At 45.6% G+C, this 23195-nt stretch overlaps 1 protein-coding gene across 2 annotated transcripts in view; it reads left to right on the forward strand.

Moving 5' to 3' along the window:
- Window positions 1–448: 448 nt before the first annotated feature.
- Window positions 449–23195, forward strand: part of DMTF1 (cyclin D binding myb like transcription factor 1) — a 106593-nt gene continuing 83846 nt past the window's right edge. Inside the window, exons 1-4 of one of the 2 annotated variants that reach the window (XM_069627827.1) lie at window positions 449–547; window positions 8551–8666; window positions 9538–9651; window positions 18409–18503. In XM_069627827.1, the coding sequence (XP_069483928.1) occupies window positions 8558–8666; window positions 9538–9651; window positions 18409–18503 (318 nt within the window). In that variant the 5' untranslated portion in view covers window positions 449–547; window positions 8551–8557. The remainder of the gene's footprint in view (window positions 548–8550; window positions 8667–9537; window positions 9652–18408; window positions 18504–23195) is intronic. The other variant, XM_069627828.1, reaches the window with a different exon arrangement.

Below are 23195 nucleotides of genomic sequence, written 5' to 3' on the forward strand. Positions count from 1 at the left end.
ACTTGTGTATAGGCACGTTATAAATAAAATATCATATAAATCGGGATGTGGGCAATTTAAGCAACTGAAGACGTCTTCCCAGGGTCAGCTGATACAGATATTTATTAAGGTTTTACTTTGCATTTGATGTGCTTAACTAACACTTTTTAACAATGCCTTGGAATCAAACTGCATTACATAATAAACTAGCCTTTCATAATAAAGTAACTATACTCGAATCAGAGCTGTGATAGGTGAGTGTCTCCTGCCCCTGCCATGTTCCTGCGTTTTTGTTCTTATGTGTATGTTTTTAGTTTTATTTTAGTGTGCATGCTTTCCAAGTAAGGTGTTTTGTAAAAGCACTGGATGGCCTGCCGCCATGCTTCTCTTGGGCGGAAGTGACGCGCGGCGCGGCGCTTCCGCCCTCCCCTGCGTGCCTTGCGTGCGTGCCTGCGTGCGTGCGTGCGTGCCTGGCAGGGAGGGAGGAGCCGGGTTTGTTTCTGTTCCTCCATCCTGGCACTTTGCAGCCTCCATCCTGCTCTTCAAGTACCCGGACTGAAAACAGGAAGTAAGTGATTGGGGCTGCGCGGGCCCTGGGGGGGCGTGCGTACTGCCCCCCCCCCCGCACCCGCCCGCTGGGCACCGGTGGAAAATGGCGGTCGGGCACTTAGGGAAGCCCGGGTGGCACTCCTGCATCCGTGCACGCACAGAGCCGCCCACCGTGCACGGGCCTTTCATGCCCCTGATGCATGCACCCCCCCCCCCATTCAGGAGATGCTGCCCCGGGCCTGGCTTTTTACTTTGCATTCTGGGACTTGAAGTCCTCGGTTCACGATGTGGCAAATCCAGAACTACAGTTTCCAGAATGCAAAGTTAAAGCCAGGACTTGCATGCATATGAAGGAGAGGTGTGATATATATTTGTTTTTAAATTAAAAAAAAAGAAAACATGTTGCTATGTTTGATAGAAATGTATTCGTCAATTCTAAAACGTCTCTCTCCCTACCTGCAACCCGCTGGGTGCATCCCCTCTACATTGCACAATGTATTTATTTAATGTTTATAGTGCACAAAGCGGCCCGTGGGCATCGTGGCAAAACGTCCTAGGCATGCATACATGACGGAGGGGTTGCGGGACGCGAACTGGCCCCCTTGCCTTCTCTCCTGCTACCATACGGGAGCCTCTCTCGCGCTTTGTTCTCAATGCACTCGTAATTCAGCACCATTGGCATCCCTCCCATGTTGACAGGTGTAAGTCATGACCGTGCCATAGAGTGCTCGCCGGTGTGCTGCAATAGCACAGTGTGCAAAACAAGAAGCAGGACAACTTTAGCCTGTTTCGACTGCTAATAAAAAATAAAGCTGTGCTCCACATTCATTGTTCCAAGATGCCTTTTGAATTCTTCTAGTTTTTGATCTGTTTGCTTTTCGGTATGCATATTATGATTCTGGCAGGCCCTAATGTGTTTTCATGGATATGCTGGCATTACAACAGCAGTACCTTATTTGTGCAGCTATCAATAAGTGCTTTTCAAAGATGACAGCAAATGTATGTCTTATTTTCTTTTATTTTAAATAGAAAATTAGCCGATGCACGCTTCAAGAGACACCTTTTAAAATGGGGTCTGTAGCATGCAGCTCGCTGGATATTTTGGAATACCCCTATAGCGCGCCCACGCCTGTAATTGCTCGTGCTGATTGAGATTTGGAATCCAAAACATTTGGTGCTGCAAAGGTTGCAGACTCCAGACATCTCCTTTCATGTTAATTTGCCTGTCGTCTATGTGAAGTGTTTTTTCCAACTCACTGTATCATCCAATCTTCATTAAAAGAAATGAAAATGTTGGACTTGACTACATTTGCATTATTGCAGAATAAATTCCTCAAATTTCTAACAATTAAATGATTTCATTGTCTTCTTCATCACATCCCTGACAAAATAGGTCTACAGGACATCCCAACAGAATCCTAATAAACAAACTAGCCCTTGGCCAGAGAACACTAGCTGACTGTAGACCACAATGGACAGGGATTTAGGACGTTCTTTGTGTTCCTGGCAACTGCTTGATCAAGAGGGGTGACTGTGCTGCAGACTCTACTCCAAGATGGATGTCTGCCATGCGTTAGGCCCAGTCCTTGGTGGATGGCCAGGGCTGCGTCTTACTTTTCTGTGTATTGTATCTGAGATATGCCGACCTAGCCGGGTGGCGGAAATCTGAGGGTTGGTATATTAATGACATCATTGGGAGTAATTTTAGCATAATGCTTAGAGGATCCGGAGTGTAGAGTTAGATAGGAGTTCTTAAATAGTGCAAATAATTGAAAGATATGGTGAATTAGGCAGTGTTTGGCGCTATCCTAGAAGAAGGCATGAATGCGTTTGTATGGCTGGAAAACCCTGGTGTCACAGGGAGAAGGTGGCGTTAATCAGGATCCATGCAGATCCAAAGGGCCACTAGATTTTAAAAGAAAAGCATCCAGTGGCTTTAACAAATATGGCAAAACCTAGAATGTCATCCATTGTTGGAGGACACTCAAGAGCGAGGAGATTGCGTCAGTAGGTATAACATCTCCTTTAACTCATTGCCTGGCTCCGGGAGTAGTTGGGTCTACGCTCAGTTGAGATCCAGTTTGAAGAGATGCTTTATCCCTAAACACATAGGATCTATTGACCAATACAGGAGATCTCCCCAGTTTCTCACAAGGAAAGCGCGCAGGAGTTTTTATTGAGCAAGAGGTTGCTCTTGGGCCATGTTACTGGTTTGAACTGAATATAGATGCTGCAGGGGAAGGAGGGGATAGCACACAGTGAACCGCAAATCTAATTTGAACCGGAGGTCGTCATTATAACATTTTTGTACATTCTATATGATACATTGTGCTTAAAGTGTCTTGTACATGTATCCTAATGCTATCCCACAGATAATGTAGGGCAATTATGACTATATGGCACCAATTGGCCTTTGGAGTGAAAAGTAGCCCCTGGTAGCTGTTGGTATCATGCCTGCTAGGATACGAATAAAAGCCAAAATTCCCCAAGCTTTTGAAATCGAACCCTAAAGTTCTTATTTCGGTAGATGAGTACAATATGCAACACTGTTTCTATCATTTTAAATCCACAAGCAAATTTTCTTTGTAAGAAGCCTTATGCATCCCCCAGCTACAAACTGTATAGCTTGCACCATCACAGATGGAAGAATTGTAGCCTTGCATTTTCCTTGGTTATTAACATGTCTGAGCTTGTCAAAGCATGTCATCCGTACACTGAGACGAGCTTGTCGTGCGGATGAAAATAAGGATTTGATGTAATAGTAGGAATTGTGAGTTACAGAATAAATACTGCATTGGGTAAGTACTGCAAGTCAGAAAGAGCAACCCAGCAGACCTAAATCGAAACACTAAAGGGTTTGGGAAGAGACCCAATTCAGAGGGTGTGTGCAAAAGATAGTGACCCAATCGTAAAACTACTACACACGTTGTAATATACTCCTGCGACATGAAAAGAAGAGATCCTTGACTCCTTAAGGCCTGTGAATCACATACATATATGTTAAGATCATGTAACACGGTAAAGATTCTGAGAAGAGGCCCAACTCACAACCAGAGCAGTTGCAAAAAGGCAGTAACGCGACAATACAACTTAATCCTCTTTGTAATGCTCCCGGGAAATGAGCGGTGCTAATTTACTATCCTATTAAATAATAAGTAGGCTAGTTGAAGACCTCAAATAATATACGTCTCAAATCGCCATTAAAACCAATAATCATAATAGGATGTAATTGTACCAATACTAGCGGCTTTGTATGGTTAACCAAATGAAACACAGTGATTTAGAACACAAGAGTGCCTATCAAATCAGCATAGGACTTAAAAAGCAAAATAATCCATGTCAGAGCTCCAGGACCCGAATGGGACACAATCTAAAAATGGCAGATTGCAAGTAATGATTTTAGTCACTTAAGGGTATTTTTCCGACTCGTGAAAAGTTTGTCCATTGTGTTAACATGACAAACCCAATGGGTCTCTCGCAGTCATGGTTCAAAGCCAGACCACTATAACCTAATGTCCACAGGTGCAAAGGGTGATCCAGCAGGCAGTCTGGGGAATCCCAGGGAGCCCGCCAGAGAAGTTCCAGATGACACGAGAGACCTGGTGGAAAATTAAGGTTCATCAAGCGTAGGATGGTCGTGGTAGAAGGGCAGGGATATCTCACCTAGAGCCGGGCAGCCTTGGATGACTGGAACCAATAAGGGACCAGAGGAGAGCAACTGGCATTGTCCGTGACGGCCCATTTCCATATGCGTGAGTTCAATGTTGTGATTATAAAAGTACATATAAAATTCGGAGTACAAGCTAAAATTCCAATCTCTTGACCTAAAAGTCCAGAGACGCAAGGAGGGCCCAGGAAAAATGGCCCATCTATAGGTAAGTACCATGCAAGTCACGTTACAACAGGAAATAACTGGACAATGTTTCCATGCAGAAACATGGTTATGGTGAAACGTGGGGCCTATTAGGAGTTCAACCCCACAGGTTTGGAGAAAGCTGCAATCAACCCCAGGGTGATGCCACAAGAGAATCTTTAAAAAAAAGTTCCACGTCCGAGACCCAAAGCCCCCGGGGGGGGGAAAGGAAAGCAGAATTCAGGCCAATTTAAACCAATGGCCTAATGTGGTTGAAGGGGACCTAGAGAAACCCAGGATTGCGGAACCAGGGGACCATGAGAGTAATTTTGAAGAATATCCCAGCACCCAAAGATAGGTACCTGTGGCGCCAGTCTCCATGAACATGGTTTGGGAATGGCAGCAGAGCCCAGTGAATAATGTATTCTGTTAGAAGTCGAGTTACAGGATTCGGTCACCCAGGGACTTGCTTCCTAGACCAAAGACGACCCAAGCAAAGAATAATGGGCCTCCCTACCAGGTGACCCAACAGCCTAGAGTAAAAGCGATGGCAGAGAACTGGCTTTAAGAATGCAACCAGGCTGATCCCGATGGCTTGATGGGCAAAACGGAGCAGCCACACCGCAGACAACTTCCCACAATGAGAACCGCAGTGGAATTGAGTTGGTGTCCCAACGGAAGAATAGAGGCAAGATAGTGGTTCCCTAACACCCTTCTGAGCGACATCTTCCTACCTCAAGGTGCACCAAGTGGGTACAACTGGAAGAGGAAAAATAGTCTCAGTAGGGGACATCCTGACCATCCAGTGAGTAGATCCCGGGGAGGATGTAGGACAGCCCAGGAAAGGCGTCCAGCAGCCAAATATGAACAATTGAGCAAAGGGAAAGGCCATGGGACCCAGCCATTATGGCCAGACGTGGTCCTTTTAAAAACAACACACAGCTTTGTGGCATAAGGCCTTCAGCAGGAGCGGTGCAAACCTACTAAAATCCCAGCAGAGTTGAGGAAGGGTCATGGTCTCCCCTACATAAACCCATTCATCAGACCAACTTTCCAATCAGACAAAAGGAAAGCTACCCAAAGGTTTTGGCAGCCATCCAATCAGTCTGGCACATCCCGAAACACCCCGGTCCATCCACACAGTTTGTCTATGGCCCGGGACTGGTCTTAACCAGTCCAAACCACTACATCGCATGCAGGGATGGACTTAGATGGAGCCCAGGTTTGCATAGCGGTCGTTTTTTAAGCCTGCCTAGTGGTTTCTCTAAATAAAAGAAAAGCGGAAAAACAAATTGTCTGGGATTAAGGCTGCTACCGCCATCAAATTAGCTGCACACCCGGTAAAGTAAAAACTAAGGTTCAGCTGCAGAAAACCATTGCAGGGAAATATGATCACCCGAAGGGAGTGTTCTGTAATTTGTGGGGTGCAACTATCTGGTGGAGCTTGGTAACCAATATTGTATGTAGTAATACTGGAAGACTACACCAGCCTTGTCCTCTTGGCAATAGAGAACCCAACCTTTGGTATGGGTCTGTACTACACAAGTTGGTAGAGTGACTGCGCAGCCAGGCTCATCTCAAGAGGGGTCAATGTGAGCTGTAGTGTTATCACACAAAGATTCACAGTGACAAGTATTCAAATAACGCTTATACTCAAGGTTTCTTATTAAAATAATATTTTTTTAATTTAACAGTCCGTTTTAAAATAAGCCTTCTTTAGAAAGGGCAATATGTAACAATAAAACATACTTCAATAATACACTCCTTCAGCTTCAGTTAAGTAAGTATATACCCTTTTGGGATGTCACACATGCACACTTCCTAAACCCTGAGGTGACTTCAATTGCTAGGACACTGTGGACATGGATACCTCACCTTTAACACTTAATGCAAATACTGAGATGGTGGAAGAAGGAAAAGCTTAGGGAATGATACAAAGGTTAACAAGTTATCTGAACAGGTAAGTTATTTACAATCTCCCACTAAAGTATAGGTTAACCCTTTCCCAGCTATACAAGTAACTTATGTATGACTTTTGGGAGGGACAGATAAACACAAAGTCAGAGGGTAAGAAGAGTCTGCAGGGAGCCAGGACAGCCAATGTCAATTGAACAAAGTCTAGGGGACCTGAGGCACTTCTTGAAGATGGCACAAAATTCTTGCGCAATTTTATATAGAGAGTTTGTAGAAAAGAATCATTGTTGGGTCACAAGCTGGGTGGGTTGTGAAAAGTAAAAGATGCAAGCAACTCTGCAAAGGGCAGCTACTGCAAGTCTCCAGTGAGAGCAAGCAAGTTACCCACAACAAGAGGTAAGTACCCCTAGTTAGACAGTGCCTTAGTTCTGAAGAAAAAGGATCCAACTGGCTTCTGTTGCAGTCCTGCAGATCATGTGTTTCTGGGCCTCGGTCGTGGGGACAAGAGGGAGGACGTCTGGGGACACCTGCACTACGGTTTGAAGCTCGGCGGCAGCAATGGGTTTACTCCAGATCAGCACCACTTTGCGGTTTGGGGGGCTCTAAGCATTCATGCATGGGGCGGGGGCAAATCCCTTGGCTCAAGAACTATTACCAGCCGTTCAGCAAGGACAGCTAAACCGCAAGTGGAACTTTTGGCCCAGGGTCTCGTAATCGTGCTCTATGATAGGAAAGCGAGCTGGTGGGCCATGGTGCCAGTTTCCGGAAATAAACACAACATGGAATAGCGTCCGTGCTGTGTTTTTTGTGTGTCTTTTTAAGTCTAAAGAATTGATACAGAGACAGTCCCTGTGGCCTCTACTTCCTGCTTACACCAGGAATAGTTAAGTCTGCTGCTTTCAGATAAATAACAAGTGGTAAGGAGAGAAAAAATGATGTATGGGAGGGGTACAGAATTGGCAGGGGAAGAGTCTTGAGGAAAAAGAAAAGGGGCAGGATCAAGGAAAAAGAGAAAAGGGCGAGAAAGAACAGGAAGGTTAGACAAGACCGAATGAAGAGAAAGGGTAAAAATGCAGAAGAGAAGAGACGGAAACGGTGCAAGACAGTCAAGGAGATGGACCACAAGAACTGGCAAGTAGCTGGGTCACAAAATGAGGCGATACAAATAGAAACATGACATGTAGAGAGCTGAAAGCTGGAGTGAAAGAGGACAGAGGACGGAGAGAGAGGCGACAAAATTGGAAGGGGTGAAAAAGGAAAAGAAAAGGAGGGTAAAAGCGAGAGAAGACCTAGCACAGCAGGTCGAATCTGATAGAAACTGAAATAAAGCACATAATGGAAGGAGCAAAGAAAAAGAAGGGGAGAACTAACAAAGACAACATGAGGGAGACACAGTGAAGAGAAAGCTCAAGAGTGATGGGGAGCCAAGTGATGGAGCAGGAGTTGAAGAGAGCCAGGAAACAGAATGCAAGAGTGGGAAAAATAAAAAAGACAGGATGGCAGGGAGATAAGGGATGGAATGAGAGGGATGGTGAGGAGAAACAGCAGGAGTCAACGGAAAGAACAGAAGGAAGGAGCAGCGCTGAGGGGATGAAAAGAGGGACATGTGTAACCTGCAGAATTTGAAGAGATGAGCGAGACATGAGTGCAAGCGGGACGGTGGGGGACATGAGAGAAAGAGCGAAGAAGGGAGATATAACTGGTGCATGAGAACAAAGGGAAAAAGAAAAGGGGTGCCAGACTTAAGAATGGAGAAGGAAAAAGAGAGCGAGGCAACAGGGAGTAGTGGGCAGTGACAATTAAACATTACATTCTAAGATAATGGTGCTAGGATTGCCACACTACACTGTAATTCACATCTTTAGTAACTCGTTTTTCATGGTCTCTTGTCGGACTGACCTAGGCTATCCCCCACACCATAGTTCCATAATGAAACAAACTGGGACATAAGGTTGCTGGCACAACATCTGACCCAACCCCTGCCACATAAGCAACCTCCTCATTTGGAAAGTGCTTCTCTTCTTTGATTATTTGTATTTGTATCTACCAACAAACCAAATGACTCGTACTGACTTGAGTGGGAGAACTTAAAATATATATATTTTATTTACTCTACTGGCAGACTGAACAGGTATACGAATATGTGCGGTTGCTCTCTTGGGAAGCTACCCGCTTTCAGCTACCCCTCAATGTCTTCGGTGAAATGTGATACCGTTCATGATTATCACTAACTACTTTCTATTGATGTTTTTTAGACTGAGTATGAGCACAGTTGAAGCCGAATCTGAAACAGTAACTGTAGAAACCGTGAACTCTGTGACCCTATCTCGAGATCCAGAAGGAAACCTCATTTTTCACTGCCCTCAAAATGGTATGTCACAGCAGATGGGTAACAGTGATGTATTGGTATCTATTGGTGTTGCCGATAATACTTTCTGCTTATTGATTTTCAACTTCCCATCACCAACCTCTAAAGTGTTTGTTATCTTACTATGATGTTTAGCTACTGTGTGACAATAACTTTAGCAAAAATTGGGAGCGCGCACTTTATAAGCAAAATTCCCTTTTTTTTGTGTTTGTAACATTTGACTGTTAATAAACTACATTTTCCCTGATTTATCAATCTTCAAAAGACGAAGTGCCTGCTGTCATTGATACTCTCTACAGGCTGTGTTGGACAGAGCAGGGCTGTGGTGAAATCTGGCCCTCTCCATTTCATCAGAATATATATCTTCGGCACTTGGGGCAGGCAGATGGAATATAGCTATCTCTCAGAGGAGTCGCTAGAGCCAGTCTTTAGACGGGCACCTACCTACACCAGTGAGTGATGCAAGAGGCGTGTAGCCTCAAGTGCCTTGCAGGTACTTATCGAGCAGTGCACGCAAAGTGGGATTAAAATGAGGTCCTTCCAACATCTGTTGACGCAACTTGGCTGCCGAGTACAAATAAGGAACAATTCTAGAAGAAGACAGCAGGCAAAATGCATGTCTTGGAAGGATTTTCATTTTCCCTCCCAATATTAATTGCCTCTGCCCGCCAAGAGCCCTGAACATTTTGGCTGTCTAAATAAGGGATGTCGACTGATAATCCTGTGAATCGCATGTTGGCATGCCTCAGAAATTCACTACACAAGTACAATCGTTTAAAAATGTGACTGTTCTTTGTATGCATGCAAGCAGGAAAGAGGAGATTTTTTGTTTACTAATTTTATTTTTCATTTTGACACTTTTTTGTGTTGCAAGACGACGATGAAGTAGACTCTGGAGAAAACCTCGAGCCACCTCAAAAGCGATTTTGCTTCCCTGATGATGATGAGAGTGCAGATGAATCGGCTCCATGTATTTCAGTTGTTGCTAGTAAGTTAACCTATCTATCTATTACTTAGTTCATTTATGTTGTTGCCCCATTTCAGTTCAATACACTGGAAAACTTCACAGATACGTGTATGTAAAGCTCTGCAGGGGAGAGCTGCTGCGAATAAGGATTGTCTGAACACTTTGAGAGCATTAAAGGTCCATCCATAAGGCAATGGAATGTGCCCTCTACAATGTATTGTAGAAGGGAATCCGCCTCCCCCTCTCCCTCAGTCCCACCCCCCTCTACCAGACTATCCTCACCCCATCTTTCCTGCGTCTGTCTTTGTCCCTCTTTCTCTGCCCCTTTTCCCAGTCTTTGCGCTTTGCCTTCTTCCTCTTTCCCCATCTTCCCCTTTTCTCTTCCTGCAGCCTATCCTCCTTTTCTTGTCCTCCTTCTCTGCCTTGTCCCCCTCTTCTTCTCTCAATCTTCTCATTGTCTTCCTCCTCCTTGCCCTCCTTCCTCTCACCCCTGCTCCCTTCTCAAATCATGCAATAAATTGCGGTTTTCCTGCTAATTTTACTTACATGCTCTCATTCTTGGTCATAAGCTATTGCCACTGACACTTTAATGAAGCATGTTCTGGCTGATATAGTTGGCATCTCTGCCTCCGACCATTGCAGGATTTTGGTGCGTCAAAGTAACTGCCGAATAAGAGAAGGAAGGGCATTGCACCTGTTAAGGCAGTGTTCTATTTTTGGGGCTCTCGTGACCTACCCACTAACTTTTCCTTTCTTTTTGCTGGCTTCTCCTGGTTTTTTTTTCCAATCTATTTATTAAGTTTTCAAACAATGGGGAGGGGGCGTTATTGGACGAGGGACTCTGTCCGTTCCTTAGTCATTCTTACCTGAATTTAAGCAGGGCCAATGTGAAGAGGGGTTGCTGCTTCCAATGACCTGGTTTGGCCATTTTGGGTGTGATGAGGCTTCTTTCTCCTTTAGCTGCTGGAAACCCTGTGTTAGGCAAGATTGTATGCAGTACCCTTTGGGTGCACTAGAACAACCCTGACCTCCTAGCAATAGAAACACAACCGTAAATCTTCACTACACAGGTTGGTAGCGTGTGGAGCAGCCGGGCTCATCTCAAGAGGGTCAATGTGAGCTGTAGGGGAGTTACACAGAGATTCACAGTGACACGTGTTCAAATAAACTCTTACACACAAGGTTTCTTGAGTAAACTATTATTAATTTATTTATCAGTCAGTTAGAATAAGCCTTCTTCAGAAGGGCACAATATAAAACGCCACACAAATGTACTTCAAAAATACACTCTTAGTTTTCTAAATCAGCAAATACACATTCGGGATGCCACACAGGCACTACCTACACCCTCAGGTGACTTCAATAGCTAGGGTGCCGTTGACAATGATATATCACTGTTGCATTTAGAATATTCTTAGGAGTAGTGTTAAAGAGAAGAGGGTTCAGAATAAAACAAGTATTCACACTGATATTCTCAAGCAGGTAAGTACTTTCAATACAACCCCCCCAATGCAAAGTCAGTTAATAATTTCCTGGAAGGCAGGCATAACCCATAAGCAGCAAAGAGAAGAGTCATTCAGGGAGCCTAGGCCAGCCAATGTTAAGTTAGCAAAAGTCAAGGTGAGCTGAAGCACTTCTTGCAGGTAAGTAGAAAGTCTTTTGCAATGTTTAAAAAGTCTTGGCAGAATAGTAGAAAATCCAAGTAGGGCCACAAGCTGATTTGGCTTGTGAGGTAAAGAAGCTGCAAGCAACTCTACACATGCAACCAAGCAAGTCTCCAATGAGGACAAGTGGTTACACAACAAGAGGTACGTTCTCTTAGACTTTACAGTACCTTTAGGTTGAAGAGAAAGTGCAGCAGAGGACTTCTGTTCCTGTGCAGCTCTGCAGATCTCGCTGTTCCTGGGCCTCATCACAGGGACAAGAGGGAGGACTTCTGGGGACTCCTGCTCTGGAATTGGAAGGTCAATGCTCGCAACCGGCAAACTTCAAACTAGTGGCTGTTCAGTGTTTCAGCTCCTCGTGTCTACCGCAAATAGCAACACTGCGATTCCTGGCTGTCGAGATGGACCTTGCTTGCTTCTGGGATCCTGCACTCTGTTGAGGGGGCTCAGGCTCGGTCAGTCCTGCTTCCTAGGAGTCTGGAGGATCTTCCTGGATTTCTTGGCCAGCTTAAAAGCAACGCACACAAACTGGTGTTCTTCTCCCTGACTATCCGGTTCCAGCAGGGCCTGCAGTGGATACTCGACCAGCGTTGAGATGATGTCCAGATGGCTTACTTTGGAGTTGATTGGTCCCACCGAACTCAAAGGGAGAAGTCGTCCTTGCAGGAGCTTCTCTGTCGATACGAATTTGGTGTTTCAGCACAGCAGCAGGGCTTCACCAGGCAAACCAACGGTCCAGGAGTTGCAGCAGGCGTCCTCTTCAAGTTCTTTTTCGGATTCCTTCGTCCAGTGGTCGACTCTGTCTTCCAAGCCAAAAGCCTCGCCTTTTATGCAGCTTGCTCCCATTCATTCCAGCCGAGCTGTCCGTCACCCAGCAGGGTGGCTGTTCTTGCCAGACAGCCAGCCGGCCAATCACCTAAGAGGGGATTCCTGTCTCCTAGGGGAACAGGGAGTTTCGGAAACCTCCCTTGCTTCCTGCCCCCACCCGACCATCTGGAGACAGAGGCGGGCTTCACTTGTGAATCCTGCCAAAGGCACAATGAACAAAGGGACCAAACCTGGTTTTGGCGCGCATAGTAAATCTCAAGAAAGACCTTACCACAAAGAAAGACCAGGGCCATTTTGACAAAAATGGCACCCATGGGTTCTTTACCGTGGCTGCGAATGCAGACAGCAGTAAAATCCCATAATGGTAGTAAAAAGTAAACCACTGCCACCAGCCATTCAGTGAGGAAAGGGTAATCTAAAAATGTTACATGAGAAGCTAGACAAAGGGGATACCTAGTAACCCCTCCAGCACCCTATGGTAAGATAGTGTGTGCTGGTGTCAGACTCTGTGTTAAATATCTCTGTAGTGCCCAAGATACTCTCTTCTTCTTCCCCCCCCCCTCCTCACCTGTGCAACAGTGGTCACTGTCCTCTGGGCTGATGGACCTCCGTGATCTGTAGTCTTTCTCCTTCTTTGTAGGGTGCACGTGTCTCACACGAGAGGAAGCCACAGTGGAGGCCAAATGAAAGCACCCCACTGTGCCCCCGTTCCCGGGAGGGACAATTAGGGGAAAAAGCCGTGTGCGGCAGAAAATACCCCTGCTGATGGCACCACAATCCTCCTGGAAACTGGGCTCCTCGTGAAGGGGGCGAGCGGTGTAAAGCGCCAAAAATAGGGAGCAAAGCAATGGGAAGGCGAGCCACTAAGAGAACAGTGAGGCAAGCAAGGGAAGAGGGGAAAGAGAGAACCCAGCCGGGAAGCCGGAGGAGGAACACGGCGGAAAGAGGAGAAGGAAGGCAGGAAGCTGGCGATAGGCAGGTAACAGCAGGAAAAAGAAAAACAAAGAGGTAAGCACCAACCGAGATGGCGAGAGCAAGAAGAAAAGTAAACACAGCGTTACACAACAGCTGCAGCGAAGATCGGCTGACCGAGAAGGGTTGCAACGCGAAACGCTGCAAAGGGGGCGTGGCTAAAAAGAGCTGCGTAAGTCCGGGGAAAAGACTAGACCGCGCGAACGTACGGTGCATTGTACGTGAAGCGCTTCCTAGCGCCAAACCGGAACCTTGGCCACACACCCCAGGAAGGAATGCGGCACATGACAGCTGGGTCTACAAAGTTACAAATGTAAGTAAAGTCAAAATCACTTTACTGCTCTGGGAAACAGTAGTTTATCTCAGAGAAGGTATTTAAACATTTGGGAAATCTGAAAGACTTCCGTTTGGCACTGCACTGAAGATGCTGTGTGACACAATGTAAAAGATGATGCCTATGGAGTTTGTCAGACTCCACAAACCAAAAGTAACACAGTGTTCAAAAATCACATGAGAGATTGGGAAAAAGGGTCTATGTCTCACCAGGTAAAAAAAAAAATCAAGCCCTCAAAATCCAGCAAAGTTGCTGGGGGGTCTCTAAGGCAGAGGGTATTGGCACATTTCTGATAATTCTCCCTCAGACCCTTGCTGGGTACTTACTCATTGACCCCCCCCACCCACAATCCTCCTTACTGGCTGTTCCATTTCCTGGCTGCTGCATGGTGTCCTCCCTGTGAAATCCTGATGATCCAAGCATGTCAAGGTGGAGAGTCTCCCTGGCCTGGATGAGTGGTGGGTCGCCACTGATTTGCCTCAGTTACAGCTTCAGACATCGTGGGTTGGTTCTTATACCGCGTATTGCTGCTACCTGTGTGGTCTCTTTGCGCTCTGGCGTATCTGGATAGCAACGAGGGAGGCGGGTAAGTTAGTAGGACTGAGCGGGGGGAAAAAAGAGCAAGAGCGGTGATGTGCTGTTGGCAGGTTCCGTTCGGTGTACACTGAACGTATGTGTGTTTTTCGGTTGGTAGCCGCCTTGTGGTGTTGGGCGAGACTGTGTGGTTTGTTGCAGTGTTGTGACGTGTGTACAGTGAGAAGTTCATTATCGGCTGGGTGCCCCTCAAGCTGCTCAGAACCCCATGGTTAGTTTCTCAGTGTTTGTGGCATGCTGAGTCAGAGGAATGATGTGACAATATTGGGTATGTTAAAACAACTTTTTATTCCTGTGTTTTTAGGAAATGGGTTGTTCCAAACGCATATAGGATCTTGAGTGTAAACTACAGATAATGTCTCATCCAAAGAAAGTAGTGTCAAGATTGGACAACGTAATTGTGGTTTTAATCCAGCTGCCCAACACATTGTGATGTCATAGGTTTTGGAGCTTCTGTGTTTGGACCAATTTGCACAAGTCCTTTCCCCAATCTACAAACAATGTTCAAACTATGTGACCAACAGAAAGTCATCAAAACCTAACCTTAATGAGTCCTTGGCCTGCAGGTTTCAATAGGACAGCCCCGGGGGGGAGATTTTGGCAGGCCATCTTGTTATGGTGAACGGGGAAGACACTGAGAGGTCCGTCAAACCCAAAGAAGGTACGAGTGGAAGAAGAATAGAGGCATTGTCTCAGGAAGGGTGTGAGAGTCTGACTAGGGCTACAATGAGTCCACACAGAGCAACACCAGTGATTCCAGTTAGACAGGTAAGTACAAACATACAATTATTTATTAGGCCTTTAGATTACACACTAAGCAAATAAAACATCTAGTGAAATATTGTCACACCAACACTTCTAAAAAAGATATATATATAAAACATTGTTTAATTTTAAATAATCTGATATATATATTGTGAAGCTCGGACACAATATGTTTTTGGCCAGAAACTTGTTATTCAAGAAAGGGTTGGAAAAGGCCTCTCTGTCCCTAAAACTAAGAGGGGTTTCCCTGTCTCAAAGAAAACTTAGGGAATTATCAGAATGTCAGAAACTAAAAGGTCTGTCCCTGTCGTGTCTTAAGCCTACCTCTTTCCCTAAAACTAATAACTTAACCCAACTGTGCAAGGGTGATCTCTTCTAAAGTAAAGTGTTAATTGTGGTTGCAACCAACAGAAAAGTTCCCAGTCCCAGGTCATCAAAACAGGCGAAATAACGAAATGTTCACAAGTGTAGAACTCAAGGCTAAGGTTGCGATCCTGTCCCCTATATTCCTTCTTGTACTAATTTCTATTTTCTTAAACAAATGTCACTGGATAATCCACAAGAATGAGTTTCATGAATCCACCCTGCTTCATCCCAACAACTTGGCACACTCCCTTTACCAAGCGTAGGATTCCCTTTGATTAATTATTCTTTTCTCACTTTGGGTGCAGGTCCCAGACCCGCAATATTCAAAATGGCTTGTTTCGCTCTCCCGCCAAGCAATTATCCTCTTATGGACATGGGTGCATGTTAGGCAAGAATTGATGCAATAACCCTGTGGGAGACTACCCCAGCCTTATCCTCCTGGTATTGGGTAACCAACCTATTGGTATAGGGCTGTATTCCACAAGGTGGTAGTGTGACAGAGCAGTCAGACTCATCTCAAGAGGGCTAAATGTGAGCTTAAGAGCAGTAGCAATAACATCCACCAATACCAGTATACAAATAACAGTTACACTCAAGGTAACCTAGTAAAATTATTATTTATTTAACGGTCCATTTTAAATGAACGTTCTTTAAAAATGGCAATATATGTAGCAATCAAATGCCCTTCAAAATACTTTCTCAGAAACACCACAAAGCAACTAGATACTCTTTAAAGATGCTTCACACATCCTACACCCTGATGCGACTTCACGAACTGGGACAGTAATGGCATCTATATACCACTTGTATACTTAGCAAATTCTGAGGTTGGTAGAAAGGGAAGGAAAAGGGTTAATAGGTTCTCAGAGCATGTGAGCACTTTTAAATCTCCCGATTATATCTAGATAAAAACCTTTCCCGGCAATATTAGTTAAAAAAACAAACAATGTATCACCTATGAGGGAAAGTAAGAATCTTAGTCAAATGGAGTAGAAGAGTCTGCAGGGAGCCAGGAGAGCCAAAGTCAATTGGAGCAAAGTCTATGGAGCTGCGGCACTTCAAAAGTCTTGCATAAAGTTAAAGAGTTTGTTGTTGAAAAATCACTGTAGGGTCACAAACTGTTAAACTTGTGAAAGGTGGAGCAGAGATCAACTCTAGAAAAGCAGCTACTGCAAGTCTCAACTGAGAAGAGCAAGCTACAGATACCGAGGTAAGTACCCCAAGTCAGAACAGTACCTTTGGTTGGAAGAAGAGGATCCAGCTGGCTACTGTCTGGTGGCAGCGATGCAGATCCTGTGTTCCTGGGCCTAAGAGGGAGGATGTCTAGGGACTCCTGCGGCAGCAATTCTATGGTCGGCGGCAGCTTCGGGGTCTTTTCGGATCAGCAGCACTTCTCGGTTTCAGCGCTCGGTAAACCGCACCACCACATTTCTTGGACACCAGTTGGGCTTCCTTCAATCCTTATGTCCTGCACTCTGGTGAGGTGACTCGAGCTTTGGTCTTCCTGCTTCTGGAGGGTCCTCAGGAAACTCCTGGAGCTTTTGGGCTGGCTTACAGATGTTGCATTTGAGTTTCAGCACAGCAGCATGGCTTCACCAGGCAGTACAACGGTCCAGGAGGATGCAGCAAGCTTCGTTCACGCTTTCTTTGTTGGGTTGTCCTTCCCAGTGGTCGACTCAGTCTTCAGTCCCAAAACCCATACCTTTTGAGCAGATTTCTCCCATTCATGCACAGCCTAGCTGTCATTCAAACAGCAGGGTGGCTGTCCTGCAAGGACAGCCAGCCAATCAGTACGGGGTGCATTCAGGTTTCCCTGGAGACTAAAGACAGGGGAGTTTCGGCGACCTCCCTCACTACCAGACACACTGTAGCCAGAAGCTGATTGCAATACTGAAGTCCGCTAAAGGCAAAACGAACAAAGGGCTTAAACCTAGTTTGGCACGCATAGTAAAACCAAAGAAAGCCTCACTAACAGAAATTGGCGAAAAATGAAAACCGTTTCCATTTTGACACAATGGTCACCCATGGGTGCAATACTCCAGTTGAGGAGTCGGCCTGCGATAGAAAAGCACAATGGTAGGAAAATGAAACCACAGCCACCAGCCATTTAAAGTAGTGAGGGTAAGATAAATATGTTTACATGAGTAAGTAGGAAAAAGGGCTACTAAGTAACCCCCCCAGCACTCCACAAAAAATGGGGGGAGTGCTGGACCTACAAAGAGAAAAGGTTAGCAAAGTCAATTTCACTTTACTTTTCTTGGGAACTGTAGTTCACCCAAGAAAAGGTATTTAAACCTTCAGAGAAATCTAAAGGATTTCTCTGTGATACTGCACTGGAGGTGTTGTGTGTCGCCATACAAAAAGTAGATGCCTTTGGAGTTTGTCAGACTCGGAAAACACATAATCCAAATCTGATCAAAATACATGAGAGAGTAAGAAATGGGGCTCACTCACTCCAGGGTTCAAATATAAAGTTCTAAAGTCCAGCAAAAGAGCCTGGTTCTTTAAGGTTGAAGGAAATTAGCACAGAAATGAGAATTCTCCCTACTCGGTACCTGTTGATCTTCTCCAACCACTAGAACGTGGCATTGGCTTACCGCATCTAGTGATCTTCATTACTCCAACCCTTGTCCTCGTCTCAGTATTATTAATTAGAGGGGATGTGAGTAAGGTTGGCGATCAGTTACAGTTGGCGACTCTTTATCCACATTACAATATGCCATATAAGAGTGGGGAAAAGATAAGTGGGTGTTACCCAGAAAAACAGGTACAGGTTTGCTTTGGTCCAGCAAATTCACTGCCAGGGCCAGAGTCGTGTAGCTTCTGCCTTTCCCTGGCCATATGAAGGAAGGTTTCCCCTGGCGTGTTAGTAGCGGCATCGCTAGTTTCGTCACAGTGGGCCAGTGTGTGTGGTGGATTTTTACAGCCCGACTAGTTACCAGTTCAACTTTTACAGTGGCTCCAGTTTCCGAATTGTACATCAATGTTCTGTTCACCAACAGATACAGATTTACATACTGGAAAAAATATGCACAAGAAAGCTTTAGAGAAAGAAAGACACCTACAATATGTTCGTTGCTAGATGAGCAAGAATGTGGAGTTGCAATATGACATTTAAAAAAATGTAACGTGATGGCATGTTATCGTCATTACAACTTTTATATCCTAGTTTTTATGGTATAAACTAAAATGCTAATACATTTTCTACTACATGTGTGAAAGTATTCGACTTGAACTAATGCAGCTGTTTTACAGTTTCAGAGAATGATCAGAGCTTTGAGATGACTATGACGGCTTCTGCCGAGGTAGCCAATGACGACCTCAATGAAGAAACCGTTGCTCAAGTTCAGGTAACGACAGGAACCATGATGTTTGTAAACAATTGTGTGTAATAAAACCTAATATTCTATTACTAGTCAACCGGACTAGTACAGAATCTATGTGATGGTGGGCTGGGCCTTTTTGTAGCACCTAAATCTTAATATCTCAGATTAACACTAATGTAATGTGCAAGTATTCTTCTTATGATATGATAGGTTATTTATAACATGCTTAATACCCAGAGGTTTCTAAGCTCAGACCCGGGGATCGAACCTGTGTTGCTCTGTGTCATCTTGCTTCCAAGGCGAGCACGTTGCCCCTAAGCTATCCTCCCGGGCTATCTTGGTCTCCATCTCCATTATTACTGCTTAATTGTGACTCAATGCAAGGGTTTACAATGAGACAAAATCGGTTACTGGTCTTTCCATCTAATTTTTTCCATCATATCTTTCTCATTAAAAGAAGTTTCATCGAATTGCCATACATCAAGTGCAAAGTGTTTATGCATCGAAACCCTTTCATCGAATAGAGTTTCGTTATAAAAAGACTACGCTTTTAGCATGGAAAGTCAGTGAAACGTGCATAACGTTATAACTTTACAGGGAGCTGTCCAGTGCTGAAATCTATTCAATACAATTGCAATGTATTTCGGCACTGGACAGCTCCCGGGCTTGTGTAGTGTTTATTTTTTATTGGGGGCGGTGGGGTTCACCGCCCTAACTCCATTTTCCGAATTTAACCTTTTCCTCGACCCATTGAATTTCCAACCCAAACTTCCATACATCTATTTTAAAGGTATGTTTGAGTTGGAAATTCAATGTAAAAAATGTCAATGAATATGCTTTTCGATGGAAAAGCATTTCAATGAATACATTTTGATGGGGGTAAAACATTCTATGGAAATGTTTTCAATGGAAAGACTGCATACCGACAAAATCAACCCTATTTTACTATTTTTAAAGATAGTTAATTTAAATAATGATCCAGTTTTCATTATGTACCAGTTCTCAATATGTGTAAAACCTTATCAGAGTTTTAGGCGTATTGTGTCCACACCACCAGTCACAGTGCCCCACATTTTCCATTTCTGATAACTGGGTGTAGTCCTTTCCCAATGTTTTGTTTGTTTAGCTTACTCTCTGCATAGTGTTTTTGTTCAGAAGTGGCTGTATGTTTCTGTAACTTTTGTGCTGCCACAGAATTGCCTTGTGCACTTTAATAGGTGTTAATATTACCCCACTTCCTGTCACTCGTTCTAATGAACTTGGAAGGGTAAGCTTGGGCGTCTGAGTTTCAAACCAGTGACACGACTGTTGCATACTGATCTCTGCAGAGGATGCGTACTGTAAGGAAGGCATGGTATCAAAGTAAGACGGACACAAGTGATCACAGTTCAAGGGTGTTTATTAAACTGTAAAAACTAGTGAGATAAACACCTAATCTAAACCTAAAACTAAGATGGGAACAAGCTACGACCATCAAATAATAATAATACAGTCCAAGTGGAGTCTAGTCGAATAAAAATGGCCTATACTAAAAAAACAAATTGCCAATCCTTACCGCAATGCTACAAAATAGTTTGGGATAACGTTCACAAGAAAAGAAAGAAGTGTTCACAAAATGATAAGTCGGGATGTTATGGTCATGGTCTCGTTTCCCCACGTTTGTAGCACGGCACAAGGTGGGACTCTTGAGCACAGCAGACTCCTGGGTTTCTCTGGTACGAGTTTACAGTTCCTTTTCCTCGATATCAGGGCCTTCTGTGCCGAGGTCTCTTTCATGCAAAGTCTCTTGCTTCAGAGGGCCTGATATGCCAAAACAACTAAACAAAAGTTCCTTCTGCTAATCTTCACATCATATGATTACTGTTCACCCTAGGATCCCCCTTAGCCGGGCTCCGATCCTTCTCTCAAAGATTGCCTCCCTCGGTCGGGCACAGACCAACCACTCACTGTGGACATCCCTCAGTCTGGTTCACTCATGGCGTTCAGTGTTCACAGGAGTATTACTGTTCATCTTAATTTGCAGTCATCCCTCAGACATTTCCACAGTAACACTTTGTCATAATCTTATCAGAAAGCGAGGTTCCCTTCCCCTAGCTTTTTCTCGACATCCCTCCGTCGGGTTCAGGTGTGCCACAGTTCAACACAAAGTCATTATAGACCCCTTAGGTTCTTCCCTTTACCTAAATCCGGGTCTCAGCCGCCAGTTAGGCTTTCTCTTTAAGCCCCCAGTCGGGCTTCGCACGGTTCATTCACCACAATGTTCCTGGGTGCGTTAGGGTTCACCCCAATTCGCGGAAATCCCTCAGTCGGGTTCACGTTTGCCTCCTACAACATGTCAAAAACATTCATCTGTACAAGGGGTTTGGTTTGACACTTGTATAACCACCTTGACACCTCACGCCGGCCTCCCCTAAGGCCTCTTGGTACTTGTTGTTTCTCCTGGTTCGGGAGAGGGGGCACCAGCCAGAGACCTTCGAATGAGCACCCACGTGGCGCGGACCACACTCTCCGGTGCCAGTTTCCCTCACAAAAGTTCACAAGGTCTCCCTCTACCATGCTCGGACCCCTTCCACAAAATTCACAGGGGCCTCCCTCTGCCGGGCTCAGACCCTTCTCCCCTTCTCACAAAGTTCACGATCTTCAAAAGTATATTTTTGGACACTCAGTCCCAGAATGCTCTTGTGAGAATGTTGGTCCCACTTCACAGATCCCCAAAACGGCATTCCATGTCTTGGGGAGCTACAAGGGGGATGTTTCAATGAGGTCAGGGTTTTACCTTCCGCCCCTCATGGACCTGGGTTCGCCTGTCTGGCCCCAGGGGAGGAGTTCTGCTGTAGGTACCGCCAGGCAACACCAGCTGCCCCTGGTCTTGCCTTCTGGAAGTACAGCTCCCTCCTCCACACTGCAGTCTCCTCGCAAAAAGCAGGCCCTCTGTTTGGGCGGTTTTCTACTCTTTCAGGTCTTCCAGTGCCTCTGCAGCTCACTAAGGCTTTCTCCTTTTCTCCGGGACCTTCCAGCATCCCTGACTCGCTCTAAGTGTGCTTTCCTGCTCCGCCTTTTATGCTGCCTTGGAGAGAAAAGTGGAGTTAGGTGTGAGTAATTAAAGAGGGATGCTTGACGTAGCTTGGCCTCATTAATGGGACAATCGGCTGTAGAGAGGGGAGAGTATGTTTTCGGTGTCTGTGGTTCCCTGTTGGTAATCTTCATCCTCCCAATCTCTCTCCTACTCGTGGCTTTAGAAAAGAACAGAGGGGAGGAATTATGGGGATTGTAGTTTATTAGTATGTTTAGGAACATCCAGAAAAATACTGTTGAGGGTGGGGGGTAGTATGTTGTCGCTTACAGTGAGCTGTCCATGAGAAGGTGTCAGTGTCGGGAAGGGGTGTGGGGGTTGTGTTCCTAAATATCCTACCCGTAAGGATGGGGGAAAGGTGTTATACGGAAGCGGGTACCGCGTCTCAGCCTTCGGTGTCCCACTTACTTCCTGTCACGGATGGCACTCTGTTAAGAGAGGCACAGGACACCCAGGAAGGGTTTGGGTGGTTGTGCCGAAGTAAGGTGGACAGATAAGTACACACACAGCTGAAAGTAAAGAGAACGATGAGTAGGCAAGTGTAGCAAGGAAATAAGGTACAACAGAATGAATTCCCTCTAGGGGTGTATGCAGATATAGGAAAAGAGTATTCCACGGACCTTAGGAAAAACTCTAGCCTTCTGCACCTTGTGCTATAACGGAGGCCCACGCTGTTTGCTCATGGCTTGGATCAACAGCTATGGGTGTCTGTAACGCAGAAACGAGACAAAGGAAGGGGCAGAGGATGCCTGACGGAAACCAACAGACAAGCTCTGTACAAAGGGGTCTACAAACAGTACAAGAGAAGACACTAACAGACAAATCCAGGAAAAAGTCGATAGCAAACTAGCAAAAGGAAATGAAGGGAAAGCCGTATAACAGGATTGGAGAGGGATAAGAACAGAGGGTTGAAAAAAACGAAGAAAGCAAGGGAGCAGCAGTCAGGAAACAGGGGGACTGCAATAACTGAAAGTAAATAAAGTAGGTGAACTGTTGTGGATAGCAGAGGACGGTAGGGTACAAGGTAGAAAGCTCAGAGGAGCAGGAAAGCAATGAGCAAGCCCAAAGGAGTAGGGCTGTAAGGAAGGGAGCCCAGAGGGAAAGGGCTTAGGGCAGCGGAGTGAAGCAGGCTGCACGGCAAGGAGCCCAGAAGGGCCGGGCAGCAAGGAGTGAGCCCAGAGGAGCAGGGCCGCTGACTGTAGAAGGCTGCAGGGGACTGTAGAAGGCTGCTAGACTGGAAGCCCAGCGGACGAGGACTGTAGGTTGAAGGCAGCGGAGCGTGATCGGCTGCAAGGCAGGAGCCTGGAAGGCAAGGGCGGAAGGTAGCAGCGGAGCGTGATCGGCTGGAAGGCAGGAGCCTGGAAGGCAAGGGCGGAAGGCAGCAGCTGAGCGTGATCGGCTGCAAGGCAGGAGCCTGGAAGGCAAGGGCGGAAGGTAGCAGCGTAGCGTGATCGGCTGCAAAGCAGGAGCCTGGAAGGCAAGGGCGGAAGGCAGCAGCTGAAGCCCGGAAGGGCAAAGGCGGAGGCTGGAAAGCAGCAGAGCGTGATCGGCTGCTATGCAGAGAGCCCGGCAGGGCACTGGATCCAAAGCAGGAGTAAGGAGGAACCGCATACAAGGATCCGTAGCTCAAAGCAAAAAGGTGC

Source organism: Ambystoma mexicanum, chromosome 12 (genome assembly GCF_040938575.1).
Source record: "Ambystoma mexicanum isolate Mex_15411 chromosome 12, UKY_AmexF1_1, whole genome shotgun sequence".
Classification (NCBI taxonomy): domain Eukaryota; kingdom Metazoa; phylum Chordata; class Amphibia; order Caudata; family Ambystomatidae; genus Ambystoma; species Ambystoma mexicanum.